The sequence below is a fragment of the Aspergillus novofumigatus genome (genome assembly GCF_002847465.1).
Source record: "Aspergillus novofumigatus IBT 16806 chromosome Unknown P174scaffold_5, whole genome shotgun sequence".
NCBI lineage: Eukaryota > Fungi > Ascomycota > Eurotiomycetes > Eurotiales > Aspergillaceae > Aspergillus > Aspergillus novofumigatus.
This window is the reverse complement of record NW_020194278.1, coordinates 2045511-2061988: the sequence shown is the minus strand read 5'-3', so window position 1 is coordinate 2061988 and position 16478 is coordinate 2045511. Positions and strand designations below refer to the sequence as shown.

The 16478-nt window shown below is 50.5% G+C and overlaps 6 protein-coding genes across 6 annotated transcripts; 5 read left to right on the top strand and 1 right to left on the bottom strand.

The window, feature by feature from the left end:
* Window positions 1-372: 372 nt before the first annotated feature.
* On the top strand, window positions 373-3246 carry P174DRAFT_513484 (uncharacterized protein). Its single transcript, XM_024831985.1, has 4 exons — window positions 373-683; window positions 746-1241; window positions 1293-2307; window positions 2357-3246. Exons 1-4 carry the CDS (start codon window positions 522-524, stop codon window positions 3171-3173), a joined length of 2490 nt encoding a protein of 829 aa, XP_024681635.1. The 5' UTR covers window positions 373-521; the 3' UTR covers window positions 3174-3246.
* A 142-nt stretch (window positions 3247-3388) lies between these two features.
* Window positions 3389-4982, top strand: P174DRAFT_505073 (WD repeat WDR12/YTM1 family ribosome biogenesis protein; the record flags this gene model as incomplete). Its single annotated transcript, XM_024831244.1, has 3 exons — window positions 3389-3583; window positions 3650-3813; window positions 3855-4982. The coding sequence occupies exons 1-3, from the start codon at window positions 3451-3453 to the stop codon at window positions 4980-4982; spliced, it is 1425 nt and encodes a 474-aa protein (XP_024681634.1). The 5' UTR covers window positions 3389-3450.
* Window positions 4983-5106: 124 nt separating this feature from the next.
* P174DRAFT_442897 (mitochondrial 37S ribosomal protein uS13m) lies at window positions 5107-5941 on the bottom strand. The gene is made up of 4 exons (XM_024827690.1): window positions 5866-5941; window positions 5770-5814; window positions 5413-5679; window positions 5107-5318 (listed from the first exon to the last, which is right to left on the bottom strand). The coding sequence occupies exons 1-4, from the start codon at window positions 5866-5868 to the stop codon at window positions 5274-5276; spliced, it is 360 nt and encodes a 119-aa protein (XP_024681633.1). The 5' UTR covers window positions 5869-5941; the 3' UTR covers window positions 5107-5273.
* A 291-nt stretch (window positions 5942-6232) lies between these two features.
* P174DRAFT_442896 (peptidylprolyl isomerase) lies at window positions 6233-7578 on the top strand. The gene is made up of 7 exons (XM_024827689.1): window positions 6233-6378; window positions 6430-6507; window positions 6580-6596; window positions 6652-6755; window positions 6813-6893; window positions 6949-7012; window positions 7079-7578. Exons 1-7 carry the CDS (start codon window positions 6268-6270, stop codon window positions 7251-7253), a joined length of 630 nt encoding a protein of 209 aa, XP_024681632.1. The 5' UTR covers window positions 6233-6267; the 3' UTR covers window positions 7254-7578.
* A 1482-nt stretch (window positions 7579-9060) lies between these two features.
* Window positions 9061-11168, top strand: P174DRAFT_432376 (DEAD/DEAH box helicase; the record flags this gene model as incomplete). The annotated part of the gene is made up of 4 exons (XM_024825749.1): window positions 9061-9257; window positions 9337-9703; window positions 9757-10078; window positions 10099-11168. 4 exons carry the CDS (start codon window positions 9061-9063, stop codon window positions 11166-11168), a joined length of 1956 nt encoding a protein of 651 aa, XP_024681631.1.
* Window positions 11169-12991: 1823 nt separating this feature from the next.
* Window positions 12992-16239, top strand: P174DRAFT_442895 (putative INO80 chromatin remodeling complex (Ies1)). The gene is made up of 4 exons (XM_024827688.1): window positions 12992-13798; window positions 13919-14458; window positions 14522-14638; window positions 14702-16239. Exons 1-4 carry the CDS (start codon window positions 13366-13368, stop codon window positions 16015-16017), a joined length of 2406 nt encoding a protein of 801 aa, XP_024681630.1. The 5' UTR covers window positions 12992-13365; the 3' UTR covers window positions 16018-16239.
* The last annotated feature ends 239 nt before the right edge of the window (window positions 16240-16478 follow it).

Sequence of the window (16478 nt, the reverse complement as noted above, 5' to 3'; positions counted from 1 at the left end):
GCGGCGCCAATACTGCTGTTTTAGGTGAAAAACGAGCTAGGATCCTAGACAGTTGCAGCTGTCGTCGAACTCAGGATCCTCTGAGAGTGGAGTTTGGGTCCCGTTCCCTAAGATCAACCATGCCAATAGCACGGAAGAGTCTCAACAGACGACGTCAACCAGGCGCGAGTGACTGGAGTTCCAGTAATTCTACAGCATTAAGGGACGTCCTCAGTGCAAATCAGCAAATAAATCAAATTTCAAGGCTTAGTTTACGTCGATAGAAGACAGCTCGTGGTGAGGCTTCATCAGCTTATCCAGCTAAGGCGGTGAATCTGACGGTGAAGTCACATGGCGGGGATTGTTGTTATTATGGACAGCAAGTTCGCTTCTGCTAGCTACTACCAGCACTGGAGCTCATAGCTTTCCCTGCCCCAGGATATATCATCAAGCACTGCCAGCAGTTTATCGCCAGTCAGAGCTGGAGGTTACTTCTGGGCTATATTTCAGGGCAAGCTCAGACACTAGTGACTGTCTGAAAGATGTCTCCGCAGGCGTCGGAGCAGAAGATTTGCCAGTCGGTACTGGATTTCGTCACAGAAGGCACCTTTCCAGGCTCAGAAGATGTTGTATCATCGGTGTTTCCTACGTCAGCTCTCGCTAAAGAACTGGAGCTTATATCGAATGCAAGGGAGCAGGTCGAAGTACGTTGTCAATATCCGCAATGTTCAGTACCCAAAATGCTAATATCTTTACTTTCCACAAGGTTGAAATAAACTCATTGAGTCGAGAGAATGACTTTGATGCCGATGGTTGGATTTCGCAAGCCAAACAGCTTCATGCAGATATTGAGCGATCCAGGCTTACGGCGCGTGAGATTGTTGCGCAGCACGAGAACACTAGGCCCTTGCAGCTGAAGGTCGAAGATGCCTCTGCGAAGGTTCGATTGATTCAGACAGAGATTGCTTTCAACCAGGCCGTGACTAGGACCCTCGAGGAGGTACAAGAGCTTTGCCAGCGACTTAATGCAGGACGGACAGACCTTGCGGAAGGCCGTATTATGGCCGCCATTGACGCGGTGGACGCGGTGGAAGACACTGTAGAAAAGGATAGTCTTTTCGCCAACACTAACGTAAAACACATCTTGGTGCAGAATGTCGCCGAACTGAGAAAACAGATTGCGGAGGATCTCCGGGCTCGCTGGAACAACCTACTGAAGGTTGACAGACAGGCCGGCAGCTTCGAGGTCGCCAAAAATGACGGTAAGTCGCATCTAGAGAAATTCGCGTATCATTCAATCTGACGGCGAATAGGTGCCTTGCTGGATGATACAATAGCTGCTATGGCTCGATTGGACCTACTTGTCCCAGCAAACGACAAATTGCAGAAGGATCTTCTGTTAGCGATAGTGGAACCAATATTGCTTCCTAATCTGGACGGCTATAGTCGTCCGATCCGTGTTGCAGAAGGCTCGATTCATGTACAGCAAGAACCAGCCACAACCACTGCTCCGCAGCTGCTCGATCGTGTCTCCGATGTCTTAGGTTTTCTCCGGCAATGTCTGCCTTCGTCCATTTCAGATTCCTTCTCCGGCACTTTCGTACCGGCTCTGTCCTCCAAAATCATATCATCTTGGCTTTCATCTGCAATCCCTACAGATCTTGCCGGCCTCGCTGACTTTGAAGCGATCCTGGATAGTGTGTTGAAATTTGCTCAGACAATCGAGACACTTGGATGGCACGGGCAGGAAGAACTTGTGTCTTGGGTGAATCAAGCACCCCGCCTCTGGCTTACCAGGCGGCGAGCTGACTCTCTCGATCAAGTCCGTAAAGTTCTTGCGGGGAGTCACGGGTTGACGAAGCAAGTAGAAAGGGTTGAAAAGGAAGAGGTATCTCAAGCAGATGAAGTATTGTTGGAAAACGCCACTTCGGACGATTGGGACGCTAGTTGGGACGACGACAATGGGGCCGAGTCCAAGGGAATCCCCTCAAGAGCCCAAGAAGATGAGGATGATGTTGCCGCTTGGGGTCTTGACGACGACGGTAAGGAGGACGTAGCGGAGCCCAACGCTGATATCTCAGAATCCGCCGACGACGATGATGCGGATGCATGGGGCTGGGGCGACGACGAAGACGGAGATCAACGTGTTGAAAACCAACCAGCCCAGGAGACTGATAAGGCGACTCCTGTAATTGGAAGAGATATCGGACATCATGCACCCCGCGAAGTTACCCTGAGAGAGCACTACACTATCACGGATATTCCGGACTCCATTATGGCGATTGTCCGGCAGCAGGTCACGGATGTGGAGGCCATCACACAGCCTGGGTAAGTTGACAATGGTTTATGATCTCTACATGCGCTTACGACAACTTAGACACGATCATACGCGTATTGTCTCTTCTGGGGCTGGCCTTCTTGCACTTCCGACGTTAATCCTGGCTATGTTCAAGGCGACGGCACCTTCATTCTACAGCCTCAAACTCAATGCTGGACAAATGTACTTGTATAACGACAGTTTGTACCTCGTCGAGCAGCTCCGGGCTATGGTTGAGGAACATAAGCTTTCGCGCCTCAGCTCGGATCTGGATGCACTTGAAAAGTTCGGCAAGCTCGCTTATAGCAAGGAGATGCAGACTCAACGCACAATAGTCACCGACTTGCTCGATGGTGCCCAGGGATTCAGTCAGTGTTCAGAACAGCCGTTCCTTGGGGAGTGCGAAAACGCAATAAGCGCCACTGTTGACAGAATCCGCGATGTTTACAAGGAATGGCAACCAATCCTGTCACATTCTGCGCTTCTTCAATCGATTGGATCGTTGGTAGCCTCCGTCATCAACAAGATTATCATTGATATCGAGGATTTGGGCGATATCTCGGAAGCTCAGTCCCAACGCCTGGTGTCTTTCTGCAATCATGTCTCTCAATTGGAGGACTTGTTCATGCCTGGGCCAACTGAAGGCATTGAGCGTGTGCCAATGACCGCGGTGTACGTGCGCAACTGGCTGAAGTTCCAATACCTGATAAATATACTGGAAAGTTCTCTTGCCGACATCAAATTTCTGTGGACAGAAGGAGAGCTTCGGCTCGAATTTTCAGCAGACGAGGTGGTTGATCTGATCGAGGCTCTCTTTGCGGAGTCTGATTACCGACGGAAGGCGATTGCAGATATTCGACGACAGTCTCGGGGATAAGACCCCAATTGACAAGTTGTATATAATTACATGCTTTAATAGATAGCACAAGAGATCATTGATCAACGCAGATATGATTGACTGTTTTGCCTGTAGATATTCTCTGTTTTCTCCGAATTGGCAGACTGGGGTAGCGGCGAAACTCCGCGCACTGCGCAAGTGGCCGCATCGGCTGCCGTATTTTTTCCTCGCTCTACGGTCGACGGAGCAAGATTCTGATGCCGACGAGAATTTTCAAACACGCCTCTTCTGAGATAGTAACCGTCCAGAATTCGATATGAACGACGGCTCAGATTTTGATGCTACTGCGACCTCGTCTGCTGCCCAGCGACAGGTCCGCGTGCAGCTCACCAGCAAACAAGAAGATATTGCGCTGCCAGAAAACACTGGACCAATCTTGGTTCCTACAAGTAGGTCATTCCCTTCTAATATCATTCGACTAAATTGTCGCAAATCTGACACGTCTGCTACTACAGGTCTGCGACGATATGCGCTTTCGACACTGGTGAACAACCTCCTTGGGAACGACAAACCGATACCTTTCGAGTTTCTGATCAACGGGACATTTCTGCGGACTTCGATCGATGAATATCTAACCGCCAACGGTATCTCCGCGGAGACGACTTTGGAGATTGAGTATGTCAGAGCATTGATTCCCCGCTGCACATCGCATCCTTCCAGCACGATGACTGGGTTGGCTCCACTGATGTGCTCTCTGCAACCTCTCCCGCTGCCACCTGGGCATCAGCGACAATTTCTCAAGGCCAAGAGAAGATCCTTTCCGGCAGCTACGACGGCTTGCTTCGGGTGTGGAACATGTCATCTCAGATTGTTGCGACTTCCCCAGCGGCCGCCGATGGGGGGCATACGGCATCCATCAAAGCGGCCAAATTCGTCACACCGAACCAGATCGCATCGGCAGGCCTTGATCGTACAGTGCGTCTATGGAAATACTCTGAGAGTGAAGAAGGGTTCTCAGGCATAATAGCTCCCCAGCTCGAGCTGTACGGACACAAGTCTGGCATTAACTCTCTGGCCGTGCACGCGCCCTCGAACCGTATACTATCCGCCTCCTCAGATAACAGTGTCGGCTTCTGGTCGACCAAGAAATCCGACGCCCCTGCCGCACCAGAGGACCTGCTGCCATCGGCCGCATCGAGAAGCTCTAAGAGAAGAAAGCTGAACTCTTCCGTGACTGTTCCCCAGCGAGGGCCATTGGCACTTTTGTCTTCCCACACCGCGCCCGTATCTGCTGCTATCTTCGATGCGAAGGACTCGACGGTCGGTTACTCGGCTTCTTGGGACCATTCACTGCGCACATGGGACCTTGTCACCTCTACTCTGGTGGACACCCGGACGACGTCTCACTCGCTGCTTTCCCTTGAGCATCTTCCGGAGCTCAACCTGCTCGCTGCGGGAACATCCGCGCGCCACATTACTCTCATTGACCCCCGCACATCAGCGATGAGAATCTCCGCCATGACATTGCGGGGTCACACGAACGCCGTTGTCTCGTTGGCTCGCGACCCTCACAGTACATATGGTCTGATCAGTGGAAGCCACGACGGCACATGTCGCATCTGGGATATCCGTGCCACGAAGACCGATAAAGACGGTGTCGTTGGCGAGAGCGTCTACTCCATCTCACGGAAGAGTCTGGAGGAGCAAGGAAAGTCTGATACTAAGCGCGTCGGAGGGGAAGGTGTCAAGGTCTTCAGTGTTTGCTGGGACAAGACAGTCGGCATTGTTAGTGCGGGAGAGGATAAGAGGATTCAAATCAACCGGGGCGAAGGCGTATTGTCGGCATAATATGCATCGCACATATTCTTTTATTTCTTAGTGGAGTACGAAAAGTTGGAGTTATTCTTGCCTCGTTCCAATATACACGCATGATTTTGTCATGACTGATTTAGACACCATCAGATTCGTTTTGTAGAGATCAAAGAGCACATAGTGAAGAGGAGATCTGATCTGCTTTTAGCTTCGCATTCTCCTGCCTATAATATGATACATGGATATAGAAATTTCAAAAGTACATAAGAGCCAACGAGCATAACGCCATTACCATGCCTTGAAGTATAGCAGCCATCATATTCAAAGTCACAGTCTTCTTTCCATACGGTTGAGCTTGACAGCGGTCGAAATCTGTGGATCTCGTCAGTATTGCCTTTCCTGTTTCCAAGTCATAGCACGATGCGAGTCTGTCACCAAACCCGCAAGCACAAAAGGATAAACCCACCTGTGTCCTCGTTCTCTGTCCCCGAACCGGTAATCCCAGCGCATGGCGTCTACCCCGGTACGAACCCGACTCCTTTAACCGCTTAATATCATCAAGAATCTGTCTCCGGAGATCGTTCTCAATCTTCATGTCGGATAAAGCAGCTGTGAGGTCCAGAACCTGCTTGTTCGCAAGCTCGCCAACCTTGCATGTGGGGTGGATGTGGAAGCGGGCAAGAAGGCGTGCAGAAACCAGGGGACCAATGCCGAAGAACGCCTCGAGAGATTTCTATGTTGAGTGTCAGAATCGGGCTAAGTCTGTATGAACAAACAGAGGATTGGCCGGGTGGCCTGAGTCTTGGGATAGAGATGCGCTTGCCTTGACGAGATTCCGCTCGGGGAAATTCACACCCAGAATGAAGACCTAGATTACAGTGAGCATGCGTGATTGCGGTGAGAAGAACTTGGGCAATACCATCTTGGATGAATAGCTGGAATCTGAAGTTCCTAGGGCCGATTCCTCTTCCAATTGCGCTGGACTGCTGTCATTGATTGCAGTCGATCACCAAGGAAGCGGAAGAAATTAGGCTGCAAAAACATTTCTCCGAGTTAACTTTGCAAATCAATTGAAAATTACCCGAAGTTGTATCAAAAGCTTGGTCTCACCGTACACGTCGCATATTCTGCTCCACATTGCAGCAGACTTTCAGCAAGTATTATTGAAAATTACGCAGCTTGTTCATTGAATGTGTCTTGGCATCTCCGCACGCTATGGATAACTGCAACCTGGCCTCGACCTCCTCAAATCTCGATCTATCTCACAGTTTTCTCACAGTCATTGCCTGAAATCTACTCTTCCCGGCAATTGTGAGCAGCTATGAATTTCAAAAGTCTTCTTTTGTCCTTCTTCCTGGTCTTCGCGGTTGGACTCGCTCTGGTCCACGCCGAGGAGACTAAGGAGCCACGAGGCCCAAAGATCACAAGCAAGGTAAGCAAGTTTCGTGCTATTGATATATGCATCTAACGATTGGTTGCATAGGTTTTCTTTGACATTGAGCATGGAGACAAGCCCTTAGGAAGAATTGTGCTCGGATTGTACGGCAAGACTGTCCCTAAGGTAGGCATCGCTCCGTTCTGCAGCACTGCTTCTAGGTTGGGACTGGATACTAATGGAACGGCCTGAGTTCAGACAGCTGAGAACTTCCGGTACGATTGTTCAATCAATTGATATGTTTATCGACCCCTACTAAACGTAACACAGCGCTCTCGCTACCGGTGAGAAGGGCTTCGGTTATGAGGGCTCTACCTTCCACCGTGTCATCAAGAGCTTCATGATCCAGGGCGGTGACTTCACCCGTGGTGATGGTAAGTTCTGCACGTCAATTGGTAACAGCGCATGTGTTGACAATATTTGACTTGTAGGTACCGGTGGAAAGTCGATCTACGGCGAGAAATTCGCGGATGAGAACTTCAAGCTTAGGCACACCCGCAAGGGCCTTCTGAGTACGACACTCCTGGATCCCTTGACTTGAATGTCGCCGTTCTCTAACTATATCAGGCATGGCAAACGCTGGCAAGGATACCAACGGCTCTCAGTTCTTCATTACCACCGTTCCTACTCCGTGAGTTTACTTTCCGCAATTTGCAGATCTATACGAGCAGCGTACTAATACCTCATGTACTGATAGATGGCTCGATGGTCGCCATGTTGTCTTTGGTGAGGTTCTTGAGGGCTACGAGATCGTGGAACAGATCGAAAATGTGCCCAAGGGTCCTGGCGACAAGCCCGCAGAGACCGTCAAGATCGTCAAGAGTGGAGAGATCAAGGATGAATCCACCAAAGGTAGCCACGAGGAGCTGTAGACCTGTTCCTGGTCAGTCCTTGCTGCTTTGATATGCAATCAAATATGCTGATGGTTGGATGACGCTCAGAACAAGATCCAGCTGACGGGCTCTACGATGGAGAACCGTCAGAAATATCAACTCTGCCCGAATCTTCCGCTTATTCTCTTCGCAACGTTGCAGTCCTTTCCATCTTCATCGCTATGGTTATCATCGCGGTGAAGATCAGCAAGAAGAAGGCAAAGCAGTTCAATGAGAAGAGCGAGGTCTAGTCAACAGTGTTACTGCTAAAGCTCAGCTGTTTATATAGATCCATAAATGGAATACATATTTCAAACCAAAATATTTAGCCTCGATAGACCCTGTGTGGTACGTTTGTCGCTATCATAACAGTCCAGATTGCCGCCAGTAGGTGGTGGCAAATGTCCATCGAATGAGCCAGCCATAGAGTCATAGTAGTGGCAACCTGAAGCATGTCACTTGGTGGGGTTGCCACGCCCGAAAAGCAGTACGTACGGAGTACCTTACTAGGCATCCCTTGGTATTAGTAGTAGTTGACGATTGAATCAAGCGTGACCCTGTCTTAGCAGGCACTGACAAGAGAAACAAGATACTCAGTTGACTCGGGGACTAGGTACAAAGCTTGGACGAATAAACAACATTGCTTTTTGTTGCCTGATACTATTGAGCACCCAAGAATCAATAGCCTGAGTTAATAAGTTGACGTTGATAAACTTGATAGTATCCAGGTATGTAAAGGTAAACCTATCTAGTCTAGATAGTCTGCAGATATATGTAACTGCAAGTGAATTCGAAGTTGTTTAGCCTTTCAGCAGGTTCCACAAAGCCAAAGTTACGGATATCTACCTTGCTTTTAAGGTGTCTGAACCTGACCCAGAGAAGACACATGTGCTCCGTAATCATTGCGAAATTTGCCATCAATGGTATTGAAGCACATGAAAGATCTACCTGTGTATGTAGTAGATATCTATTTACCAAAGACATCCATGATGCATAATAATGACCAATCATGATTCTATTTAATTCAACAGTAATAAGATACGTGCTGTAGGACCCAAAACACAAAAAAGGTTGAAAATTTACCAGAGAGGGAAAGACTGGGCCCAGCCTGTAGGGTTATCTGGATATCCAGTCAGACTGTTTCCTCTCCTTTTTCGCCCTTTTTTTAACTTGACGTTTTTTGAACTTTTTTTTTCTTTTTTTCGCCTCCCCGTGTCAGTATTTTCCATTTTCTTAAAAGTTCTTTCGCTGGATCTTCTCGCCCTTGCCCACAAAACCTCTTCCACTCTTCTCCCCCTCCCATCTATCGGCTACTACTTAATCTAAATTTCCATCTTCCTCCTTCTTTCTTCCCCCAAACCTCTCTCCACTTAATACTGTCTTTCTCTTCCTCCCTTTTTCTTTTCTTTTGCAAGATTTGATAGAGGGTTAGATCTGGGAGAACACTGTTTTCAGTTTTTTTTTCTCCCTTCAGGTCTTCTCAGTTTCCAACTTGTGTTACTTCCCTGCTTGAGACCTTTGCTACGTCGCCACTCGACGATAGAGAGACACGTTTTTGTTTGAAGTTTCTCTCTTCTCTCATCTTGTACAGATTCTTGATTTCGGAAAGAATCTCAAGCCTTCCTTACAACAGATAATCTCTGAAATAGATTGTCTGTCACGTTCTCGAGCTAAAAGAACACTAAGCAACCCTTCGATTGTACGTTTACAACCATCAGCAGATCCGATTATTTCGACGATTTCAAACACTGAACTGTTGAACCGGCTTGCTCATTTATCTAATACAGTTTCAAAAATCTCCGCAATCATGGCCGACGGCTTGAAGATGGGAAATCTGTCCCTTAACGAATCCCAGCATGCGCCTGCTGCTCCCCCTTCGAACGGCCGCGCTGCTTACATCCCTCCCCATCTCCGCCAGCGCACCATGGGCGCCAATGTCGACGGTGCCGCTGCTCCTCCTCCCCCCGGTCCTGCTGCTGGTGCTGGTGTTTGGAACGGCCCAAAGTATGTATTTTGCGATCCTTTTCAAATCTCAGTTTCTTGTCTGTGTTCATTTTGGCTGACCGTGGCGTACTTGTTACAGAAACGCTCCTCGCGGTGGCAACTGGGCTAATGCCAATGCCTCTGATTTCAGCCCTCGTGGTCCCAATGTCCCCAATGGTAACAACAGCTGGACTCCCACGGAAGCTCAACGTCGGCCCTTTGACCCACATGCTTACGGACACCCAGGACACGGAGGCTCCTACGGCGGCTCCCAAGGCGGTTCTGTCAAAGGCTCTGGAGATGGCCAGTGGCGCGACGGCAAGCACATCCCCGGTCCCGCAAACGCCCGCCTGGAGCGTGAGCTTTTTGGTGTTCCCAACGATCCCACCAAGCAGAGCACTGGTATCAACTTCGCCAACTACGACGATATCCCCGTCGAAGCATCCGGTCAGGACGTTCCCGAGCCCGTCAATGCCTTCACGAACCCCCGCTGGATGACCACTTGATCTCCAACATCAAGCTCGCTCACTATCAAACCCCTACTCCCGTCCAGAAGTACTCCATTCCTATCGTTATGAACGGTCGCGATCTCATGGCGTGTGCTCAGACTGGTTCCGGAAAGACTGGTGGTTTCCTGTTCCCCATTCTCTCTCAGGCCTTCCAGACAGGTCCTTCCGCTGCGCCTGCTCAGGCCTCGGGCCAGTTCGGCTACGGTCGTCAACGCAAGGCGTACCCTACTTCCCTGATCCTCGCCCCCACTCGTGAGCTTGTTTCTCAGATCTATGACGAAGCCCGCAAGTTCGCTTACCGCTCTTGGGTTCGCCCCTGTGTTGTCTACGGTGGTGCCGATATTGGCTCTCAGCTCCGTCAGATCGAGCGTGGCTGCGATCTCCTGGTCGCTACCCCGGTCGTCTGGTTGACCTGATCGAGCGTGGCCGCATCTCTCTGGCTAACATCAAGTACCTGGTTCTCGACGAGGCTGATCGTATGTTGGACATGGGTTTCGAGCCTCAGATTCGCCGCATCGTAGAGGGTGAAGACATGCCTAACGTCAATGAACGCCAAACTCTGATGTTCTCGGCCACTTTCCCTCGCGATATTCAGATGCTTGCCCGGGACTTCCTGAAGGATTACGTTTTCCTCTCCGTCGGTCGTGTCGGCTCTACCTCCGAGAACATCACTCAGAAGGTCGAGTATGTCGAGGACAACGACAAGCGTTCCGTCCTTCTTGATATCCTTCACACTCATGGCACAAGCGGTCTCACTCTTATCTTCGTGGAGACCAAGCGTATGGCGGATGCTCTCTCCGACTTCCTGCTGAACCAGCGCTTCCCTGCAACTGCTATTCACGGTGATCGCACCCAGCGTGAGCGTGAACGTGCTCTGGAGATGTTCCGCTCTGGACGTTGCCCGATTCTGGTTGCTACTGCTGTCGCTGCTCGTGGTCTTGATATTCCAAACGTCACCCACGTCATTAACTATGATCTGCCCACCGATATCGATGACTACGTTCACCGCATTGGTCGTACCGGTCGTGCGGGTAACACTGGTATCGCCACTGCCTTCTTCAACCGTGGCAACCGTGGTGTTGTCCGTGAGCTGATTGACCTTCTCAAGGAGGCTCATCAAGAAGTTCCTTCTTTCCTGGAGAGCATTGCTCGCGAAGGCAGCGGATATGGTGGACGCGGAGGCCGTGGAGGCCGTGGTCGTGGTGGCACTGCCACTCGTGATGCGCGTCGTATGGGTGGTAACGTTGGCGGTGGTGCTCCCTCCTTTGGCGGCAGCTACGGTGCTCCCAGTGGCAGCAGCTATGGCGGCGGTGCTGGCGGCTACGGTGCTGCCCCAGCCTACGGTGGTGGCTACGGCGGTGGTTACGGCGGCGGCAGCTATGGAAACCCCTCGGGCCCCACTGGACCCTCTTCCTGGTGGTAAATTACCTAGGAGGTTGTGGTCCTTGGCGAGGCCGTCTGGTCTGAATGGCTCGTTCTTCTCTCATGCCTTTCATCTGATGGTCACGATCGGAAAACGAGTCCTGAAGCACCTCTCTTCGTCCTTCTTCCTTTTCTCACCTTTCTATCGGGACCGGCTTTGTCACGACCGCCACGACTTCCTCTTTTACAATTTCCTATGTTATCTGATTCCTTGATTTGGGTTTGTGGTGTTCTTTATCTGCTGAGCATTTCGCGATTGCTATTTTCCGTTCGCCTTTTCCGTCTTAGACATGGGACGTTCGATGCGGTCCGATATCTCCATCTCGCTGCTCCGAACCATACATTCGGTATGGATAGAAGCGCCTTGATCGGCATTGCATGATTATCATAGATCGCGTTGAATTTCCTGCTACGACCGTCTTTTTCAGATACCCTTACCTGTTTTTCAAGCGTCCATGTGGAGGTACGCTTGAACGATGCACGCCGAGCGGGAGTGCCGGCTTTTCGTCTTCAGAAAAGTACTTTTTATGGTTTTCATATGCTCGGTGCTATTGCAGCTGCATCGACTGTGTCTTGCAGCATAGATCTCTACGGTTTCGGTATCTAAAGGCGGGCCTGTTCTGCGTCTTTTCGTCTCTTTTCCTCTCTTACTCGCACGTGCATGCGTTATTCCTGTTTTTGTGGAAATCAACGCTTTCTTCTCCGAGCTGTGTCATTACTTTCCATCGACTGTGAACGGTTATTCCGGGTCTGCGCATCCACACCGCATGAAAGAGGCGAGTGCACGCGGCAGTCGTGTTCACGGGCCTTTTTTTCCCTTGTGTGCTCTTTCCTTTTTCTTTTACCGCGGTGCATAAATTACTCGATGCGAGTGATATAGACGGGATTATTTGCATTGTGTTATGGCGTTGACTTGAGCTGCTGTGTCCACAAATTATTCTCTGCACTGGGGTCCGTGGAGGCTTGACATTTGAATGGGAGTCTTTTTGTGTTTCATTACTCGGATCCTCGGAGGGGGTAAAGCTGTGGTTTCTGGCGCATTGATGTTCATGCTGGTTCGGAGGCATCATCGTTTTCAGTCAGAAGCAGCTTGGGGCTTTAGGCCTTCTAACGGCACGGCGTAGCTCACGGAGACCCTTTGTCTCGGGAGAAGAGAGCTACCTTATTATCAATTAAAAAGTTCTATTTTGTCTGTGTCAATTGTAGCTTCTACGGACGACGCATAACTTCAGTAATTTTCTCGATTTGTCTGGATGGTGATGAGCAATGACGAGTTCTTCTCCTGCGTGGATGGAATGTGGGTGTTGTTACTTCTTTTGGTATTTCTAGTGGTTTGCAAGGGCTGACCTCAATGCACGGAATAATAACATCACTGACTGAAAACTCCCAGCCTCCTCTTCCTCACCCAACCCAGATTAGCATATCTCTGTCTGAGATTCTGCTTTTCTGTAATAATAGGGGTCAGACCTCACATATCCAGAGTAGATACAATCCGTCTCGAGGGCCGTATTCACTCAGTTTTCTTACATAATCCGGGGCTTAATCTCTCTATTGTTGAGCATCTTCGCATGGATGCTAGACGAATGGCGAAATCCGCAATGAGTAATTTTGACTCGAATATTCTGATCATTGGATTGAATTGCATTAATTACGGCGATCAAGAGCTTATATCAATACATCTCATTGTGGGATAGTAATAGGGGAAGACGGAATGATTAAAGAACAGTACCTAGTAGTAGGTAGGTAGTATGGCCTCTGTATACCAAAGCTGCGGCAAGGCAAAAGATCCCGAAAGGAAGCCAGAAAGAAATATCGGCACCTGAACACCCACAACGCTCCTTTTGCCTTTGCTCGAACCACTTTCTTTTCTCTTCATCCAACACCAGAATCCATCTTCGCTTATATTTATCATCGTCGCATCCAGCCCTCATCTTCACTTTTTCATCTCCAACCCTCTGGAGTTTCTCTCATTCTTCCTTCCTTGACTCTAGCTATAAACTTGTGGCATCATTTCCTCCCCTTAAAATAGTTACACGCTTCGCGGTCCTCGATAACCCAAGCCTGACAGCGTGTGACGCCCCCCCTGGGGCACGAATCAACAATCCACAACTTCGGACAATTCGCGACAGTGGATAATTTCTCCATTGATAATAACCTTCCTCTCGAGAAATTGCTGAATTGACGGGGTCCCTTCGAAGATGGCGGACGTCGAAAGCAACGTCGCGGACGAGTCGTTTGCGCAGTCCGAAACCCAGGACGAACAGCCTTCGCACAGTACGGTCAGCGCGACGGTCGGCATCAGGCGTCAGGCGAATGGCACCATTGGCTCCGTCTACTCGGGAAACAAAATCAGGCATCTGAAAAAGGAAGATGGCATGCCGCTCTGGCGCAAGGACATCCAGTACCAGTTTCTCAAACTGGTCTTTGAGGACAAGACTCCGGTCTTCACTCGCTGGTCCGATGGCAAGAAGAACTTGGATTTTGCGGATATTTACATCGATGCGATGGCGAGGAGCAGTAAGACGAGCAAGATTCTTAAGGACAAACTGCAGAGCGATAAGCAAGCCGCCATCAATATGGCGATGGTTTGTCTGCTCGTTAACTTTGGGAGGATGAATACCACTTTGAACTGTATGGTTTTGCCCTTCTCTTTGTCTTTTCACTCAGCCCTCTTCGCGATCTCATTCCTTCCCTAAACCCTCCCTTAACTTGTGCCATTGGATCTCGAGACTGACTCGGAGACAAATCTAGTTTTCCCAGAAATGCGTGCTCAACTACGGACTTATCACTCCATTCCTTCCCTGCAGGCACACCAGGACCCCAACGCATACAAGCAGCTTCAGGATGCTCCTCGTCTCAAATCGATCCTCAAGGGTGCATCAGAGGATGTTGACCAGCCGAATACGCTCGAGAAGATCAAACGCCATCCCATCCCTCGGACTAATCCGGTGCACCTCATCTTTGTCCTCGCACAGTACGCTCCCAAGGTGTCCGAGTTGCACTTCTTCCCTCCCCGCGATTTCTTCGACTTGGTCATGAGATCCACGCTCAGCAGTAAGAGCCGTGCAAGAGCTTTCTTATGGCTGATGTGGTGGTATTTGGAGAGTGATTACTCACGTGAAGCCGCCCTCAACAACCCATTCGGCCCGGGCCAGGATGGTGAAGGAACCGAGGGCCTGCCAATCAAGGTGCCCAGCTTCGAGAGCCTCACGGAAGAGCAGGCAAACGAGGAAAACGTGGATACGCCCTCGGAAATCGAATACGGAGAGACAAAACGCTTGGAGCGTAAACGTAAGTTCATGCGATGGTCGACTCATTTTCTGCCTTTCTGTGCGTGGGCTGACGTTGTCACAGGCATTCTGGAAGAGGACGAGCCATTACCCAGGCCGCCAAAGCGTCCACGAAAGGGTAATTCTGACCATCTCCCTCCGCGACCGCCCTTAGATGGGGGCCCAGGAGAAGGTCCTGCGTGTAAGTTCAGTCGAATGATCCAGCATGTGTAGTCATGCGTTAACCAAGCTTATCTATGAATAGACGACGCGTATTATGGAACCAGTTCTATGCGGCCGCCTTCCAAGCGTCCAGCGGATCCAGATGAAGGCTATCTGACGCCTACTCAATCATCGCGTTCTGAGTCCAAACGACCCAAGCGGGAGTCGTCTCTCAACCGCTCGGTCGGTCAGCAGCGACTGATTTTGAAGACTAAGATGGAGCAGACCCCCGACGCGTCCTCGCCGGCGCCTCCAGGATCAGGTCATCCGATTCTGAATAGATTCGTGACCGAATCCACTATTGGTCAGCCTCCCTCAGCTCGCCGTCCTCGACCACTTACACAGCACCAGTTGGCTGTCGAACAGAATCGGCGCCAGCGTATCGATTATCTCCTGGCCAAGCGTAAAAACGAGGCTTACCGAATTTTACGAGCGAAGAGAGAAAGCGAAATCCCGTTCGCACGCTACGGTCGCTTGTTGCAATCTCTTCCGGAAGGTTACGACACTGAGGACGAGGAGGCCTCATGGGGCAAGGGTGGCTTGATCCCTCACCACGACGAAGAAGAAGACTTTGGAGAGTCCGCGGGCTACTTCTTGTCTGTGATCCGTAAGGCCACCAGAAGGCTTGACCGCTGGGACTATGAGAACGCGAATGGTCCGAAGAGAGACCGCAAGAAAGAGAGAGAGGAGCGCCAGAAAGCCAGGCAGAACGGCTATGCCATGGATGCCCTTGACCTGAGTGGGCGAGTCTCGATGTCCGCTCGTAGCAGAGCCCGCGCTGCGCGCAATGCGAGACGCAAGCTCGCCGAAGCAGAGGCTGGTGCTTCTGGTGCTACGGCCGGCGAGGCCTCCAAGGGGCAGACTGCTTCGTCCTCCCGCTCCAAGAGCAGCCGAAGTCGCCCTAGTCGCGCTGCTGGAAGGGCCTCTTCTGGTGTGGCAGGCAAGGATGATCTCGACGTTCCCTCACAAGACCAGGAGCTCTCGCCGCTGCCTCCTTCCATTCGTCTGGCCGATGAGGACGCCGATCTCGACGGAGAAGGACTTGACGATCTGGATCGCGAACTGCTGGGTGAAGGAAGCGGGGATGAGGATGACGCTGCGGATCGCGACGATCGATCTTCTCGCCCAGCAGAGCCTGGTTACGAGGACAGTTTCATGGGTGGTGATGCAGATGACGACGCGGAAGCGTTATCATCCGACGATGAGGTTGACGATGAGGAGGATCTCGACGACGGAGATGGTGGAGTCGATGTGGACGAAAACTCTTCGACTTTTGATGGTGGAAATGGATACGCTGCCAGCGAGACCTCTTCGGCTGCTGGTGATACTACCGCTGTCCTAGACGATAGCAAGGTCTAGTAGAAACACCGCTTTCGCGATTGGGTCTCTTCTTGGAATCCTCTTACAAGTCACACTAGACATTTCATATTCTAGCACTCTGTTTCTTACCTTGTCTTCCTCAATGCCTTTTTTCAAAATTCTTAATGTGTCTTGCCCATGTGACCGTGTCCGTCTTGTTACCATAGCAGAGTACAGTAGCCACATACGATTATGAGTGTTCCGAACAGACCTGTGCTCAGGACTCAATTCCGCTTCATCCCGGTGCATAAGCCTTCTACTGTCATCTATGTCAAGTCCAATATGAATAGATGTCAAACAACGGCGACCGATAAATCCGATAATCCAGCGTCGGACTTAGATGGACATCATATAGACATTCCAGAACCGATCGAATGTCGTTATGGGGCAGTCCAAGGGCTGTGGTGCAAATCAATTGAAGTGGAGAGATGGCTGCTGCTGCAGAACAGCCTTGGAGCTGT